We start from the raw sequence: 5,133 nt of genomic DNA, 5'->3' as shown, positions 1-5,133 counted from the left end.
GACCGAGCTCATATGTCCATTTACTTGTATCTCAAATACATTTTTCCCATAGAAACAAACTAAATGCAAATTAATTTGTTCCCTGCGTCCGGAAAAAACACCTAAAAATAGGATACTACAGAGGAAAAACATGTTTTTAATTGTTCTAATTCACCACCTATGCTCACCAAGTAAGAAATTACCACTGTATAATCCTTATAGAGCATGATAAATGGGTGTGTGAGTGTGTGTGTGTGTGTGTGTATGGGGGTGGGGTTTGTATGTTAAGATTCTCTCGCTACGTTTGAAAAACCGTGCAATGTAGAGATTTAATTTCTTAAGGTTTCCGCTAGCGCCATAGTCTGCCCCTTTTTAGCTGCTTGCTTCACTTTCAAATTCTCGTAGATTCCGCTAAATGTTTCTCCTTTATCCATATTGAAAGAAGACCCTCCCACTCTCGTCATGAATATCCAGGCGTAACTTGTCTTGTGTCTCAGGGCAGAAATTTATTGGAATTTTTCTTGTATCTCAAATTTCTCGTATGCTGGGACACTTGTATGTCAAAGTATTACTGTAGTTAGCTGGAATAGTCTCCATTCTTCCATAACCTTTGTGAGTATTATGGGTAAGGATAATGTATGAATCTTACTGGACTTTGGATCAGCAAAAGATATCTTGGAAAAGATCTGACCGGAAGAAAAAAATTCAGCATCTTACTTCAGAAACGATTAGCAGACATGTAATTGAATCAATTGATCAATACATCGTAATTTGCAGAGATAAAATCCCTATGAAGAAAACCACAACTTCAATATGCCTCGTTCCAAAAATGAAATTAGGACCATTTTTACTTAGCAAAGTGGAAAAAGGTTCATTCCTAATCTTAATTGACTTTATTTCTGTCCATTTGGTAGAAGCAGAACACAAACTTGTACTAAATTCTTTCAAAAATGAATTTAAAAGAAAACTATGTACAAGAAGCAATGTTTGATGTTGCCAATAGAGTATGTCGAGGTCAATTCTTACTCAAACAGATTCAAATATTTTTTTTTTTGTAGGGGAAAAAAAGCAAGACTAACCGCATGTACGCTCTCTTGCCTATCCTTCATGTCATCTTTTATCCGTGTGGGTGTTGTGAGAAACTCCCATAACATATTTAGCATGGATAATACTTCACTCTCATTGGCGCACTGGGAAATTGCGTTGATGCGCTTGCAGTGACACCTTCGCAATCAGTGTAATAAAAAGAGAAGCAACAGGGAGAAAACAAGCACCAGAGCCAGAGGGAGGACCAGGACCGCAAGCAGACATTTGATTTTTAAAAGCAACTCTGAATATTTGAACAACTCTTAAGGTAACTTGCCAATGTATGGATTTTTTTTATAGGAGTTGACAAAGTGATGCATTTAAAATTTGTTTTTGTTGTTGTTTTTTTTCCAGAAATTTGCTGAAGGATGGAGTGGTATGTCCTGGTACTGATGCTGAGCTTGACCCACTCCGTCCATACACATTGTTCTTCGCAGTGTTACAAATGCTTACAGCACATTTTTAAGCCAAACGGCGCCTACAGTAGCCTGGTAAGATGAGCCTTTATGTTGAAAGTTACCTGTTCGATATTTTTTTCTCATCTTTTAAACTGTGTTTTTACTTAAAATGCCAAATATGTGCATGTGATTATTTGGGTGTGAATGATGGTCATCCAATCAATTTTAAGTGGGAGAGGATAAATAGCCTGTAATCCTATATAAAACAAAAATGTAATACATTTAAATCTTTATTGACAACAGATTTTGTTTATAAATACTTTTGAAATATTTGAATTATGAAGATCGATATGAAGAATGATTTATTTCTTGATTTTTTGACTTAGTTTTCTTATTAACTTTGATGGAAAGTCCTTTGAAAAAAAATCCCAGTTGTTGAACAATGATTTTTTTTTTTTTGTTATAGCAGTATAGAATAAAGCACTAAAATTGATTTTTAAACTTTTTTTTATAGCACTGATAAAATGTAGGAAATAAAATAAAAATACTTTAAAGTTCTATCGGGACCTCAACCAGAGATTATTTATTTTATTTTTATTTTTTTTATTTATGATTATGTTACGTTATAAACATAAATGTATAAGAAAAATAATAAAAATCCAATGAAAAATAATGTAATCATAATCATGTTGAACCCGATATTTTTAAAATTACAAAAAATTAAGGGTCATATAAAATAAATATGTACCATATATCAAATTTTATGATAATAGTAAATAAACTAATATAAAAATAGCAATAGATAGCAATAATATTACATATGACATATAATATAACATTACCTATTTAACATAGAAATTGTGTTGCTTTAATTTCATATCTAATTGATATTTCCAACCCCCAAATCCAGAAAAAAAAGGTAGTTTAAGGTCAATTTTGGGGCTAAAACCAAAGTTTGAACAGAAAAAGATGTTAGTTCTAGACTTAATATTCTACCAGTTAAAATGAATTGGGCGTGTATCGTTGTCAATGGCTGACAATGAGTTGAAAAAAAAATAGTTTTTGGAGACTCTGTACCTTCCCCCGCGTGTCATTCTATTTGCTCTTGTCCGTGGGTGTGTTGCAGTGGTGCGGGGTGATGTGTCAGGATGAACCGGGCTTGTGTGCGCACGCCGGGGGGCTCGAGGACGTGACACCCGTCAGCGAAAAGGCGCAGGAGGATGAAGAAGAGGAAGAAGGCGGCGAACAATTGGATGCGCGTCTCGCCAAGAGGCTGGACCAGACCACCAGGGAGCTGTTGTCCTCCCCCGGACGGGACACGCACGTCGTGGGGGAAGAAGCGGACGACGGCCCGGGGGAGAACGCACCTCGCGGCTACGAGCATGTGAAACGCTACGGCGGCTTTTTACGCAAGTTCGGCCCCAAGTCGAGACGAAGCGAGTTGGGAGAGCCAGAGGAGCTCCAGAAGCGCTATGGCGGCTTCATGAGGCGGATCAGACCCAAATTGAATAACATAAAGTGGGACAAACGCTACGGGGGGTTCCTACGCCGTCACTTCAAGATCTCAGTGCGTTCCGCAGAGGAGCCTTTCTCTTCTTACTACGATGACCTGAGCCAAGAAACAAGATGAACTAAGCATAGTGAAAGAGAAAAAAAATGAACGTTTGCTGCAACCTTCAATTTGAACCCCACACCACATCGATTGATGCCTGCCTGTATTCGCTGCCTTTTGTCCCGTGTGTCGTTGAATACCAACTTGTTGCTTGTTTAATAAAACCATGAATACCACGACTGCAACTTTTCGCCACCGGGTAAATAAATAAATGAATACATTTTTTCTACCGTAATTACTCGCATATAAGCCGCACCCTTAAAATGGCATTACAATCGTTGAATTTGACTTTTTTTGCATATAAGCCACCCCCTGGTTCAAAATTTTCACCTCCATATGTTTTAAGAGGGTGTACAAATGTGTTACTTTGAAGGGAAAATCTTATCGCACATGGTATTTCTGAGATACTGGATGAATCAAAAGCACATCATTAGGGTTAATATCATAAGGAATTAATTCATCCAGTAATGGTTAGGGGTGGCCCAGTGGAGTGAGTGGTTAGCGCGTCGGCCTTGTAGCTCTGGGGTCCTGGGTTCGAATCCAGGTCATGTCCATCTGTGTGGAGCTTACATGATTGCCCCGAACCTATGAAGGTTTCCTCCAAGTACTTTGGTTTCCTCCCACATTCAGAAAACAAGCATGGTAGGCTGATTGGACACTCTAAATTGTGTGTAGAGTGTGTCGTTTGTCTCTTTGTGCCGTGTGATTGGCTGGCCAATGATTCAGGGAGTCTTCCACCTCTGGCCCATCAGCTGGGATAGGCTCCAGCTTCCCTCGTGCCCCTAATGAGGATAAAGCGGTTGAGAAAATTAGATGAGAGTAGAATAAGGAATTAATTCATCCAGTAATGGTTGTTTTCTTACTGCAAAACTGAAAATAACCAACAAATAGTAAATGGGACTTTGCCGACATCTACAGATGAAAAAGAGTATTGCAAGTCTTGTGCGCATACAAGCTTGATTCAGTAATTTTTTTAGTTACAAATGAGGCTCGTATGTGAGAAAGTAATGTATTTTTCGTCAGGGGTGATGGTAAAAACGGACTTTTAAGCTTAGAGTAAGTCACTTTGACACACTGGATGGGGTTTATCAGTGGCCCTATACTGAAAATAACAGCACATGTCACATTTAGCTTCAAATGATGTCTACAAACGTGGTGTGGGATTTCACTTTGATCATTTTGTGTCCATAAACAACAATATTTCTCAACTTAATAGTTAAATCCAAAATTCTTTTAAATTATACATTGGAAACACGATCACTCAATGTCAGCTTTCACACTTGAAATGGATTTGATCTAAATAATAATCAACTCCAATGCATACACACACACACACACACACACACACACACACACACACACACACACACACACACACACACACACACACACACACACACACACACACACACACACACACATTTACATTCCCGAAACAAACTTCAAATCAAACAGAAAATATACATTGACATTGGCATCAAGACGATCATACCCTATATTGTTGCATTCATCACAATAGATTTTTTTTTGTAAAACAAATTACTGAAATTGGAGTTTCCTAGACTTTAGGATTTGAGCTCTAAGCCAATAGATGCACTGTTAAGGTACATAGCTCTATCTAGTGTTTAAGTTGAAAAGTGCAACAGAATACAGCCTGATTTTAAAGCTTATTGTGCATGCCCTGGCCTACTTTATTCAGTCATTCATTGATTTTTTTGGACAACCTTATCCCCCCTAGGGTCGCGGGGGGTGCTGGAGCATATCCCAGGTGATTTTGGACCAGAGGCGGGGGACTCACTGAATCGGTTGCCAGCCGATAGCAGGGTACAAGAAGACAAAGGACTACCATTCACAATCCTCACACAAATGGGCAATTTAGAGTGTTCATTCAGCCTGTTTTTTTTTTTTTTGGAGTGTGGGAGGAAACCGGAGTACCCAAAGAAAACTCATTTAGGGCCGGCAAGAACATTCAAACTCTACACTGGTGAACCGACTTGGATTTGAACCCAGTACCCCAGAACTGTGAGGCCGGTGTGGTAACCACTGAGTCTCCAGGCC

At 38.7% G+C, this 5,133-nt stretch overlaps 1 protein-coding gene across 1 annotated transcript; it reads left to right on the top strand.

Annotated features, from left to right (window-relative positions):
• Window positions 1–1,257: 1,257 nt before the first annotated feature.
• Window positions 1,258–3,262, top strand: pdyn (prodynorphin). The gene is made up of 3 exons (XM_077724635.1): window positions 1,258–1,333; window positions 1,420–1,556; window positions 2,590–3,262. The coding sequence occupies exons 2-3, from the start codon at window positions 1,434–1,436 to the stop codon at window positions 3,091–3,093; spliced, it is 627 nt and encodes a 208-aa protein (XP_077580761.1). The 5' UTR covers window positions 1,258–1,333; window positions 1,420–1,433; the 3' UTR covers window positions 3,094–3,262.
• Window positions 3,263–5,133: the final 1,871 nt, after the last annotated feature.

The sequence above is a fragment of the Stigmatopora nigra genome, chromosome 1 (assembly GCF_051989575.1).
Source record: "Stigmatopora nigra isolate UIUO_SnigA chromosome 1, RoL_Snig_1.1, whole genome shotgun sequence".
NCBI lineage: Eukaryota > Metazoa > Chordata > Actinopteri > Syngnathiformes > Syngnathidae > Stigmatopora > Stigmatopora nigra.
This window is presented reverse-complemented; position numbering and strand designations above follow the sequence as displayed.

Bases quoted from the DNA above. Each gene is read 5' to 3' on its own strand.
- pdyn (XM_077724635.1), top strand. From the start codon at position 1,434: ATGGAGTGGTATGTCCTGGTACTGATGCTGAGCTTGACCCACTCCGTC. The intron at 1,557-2,589 runs GTAAGATGAGCC...GGTGTGTTGCAG, and splicing joins ACGGCGCCTACAGTAGCCTG to TGGTGCGGGGTGATGTGTCA.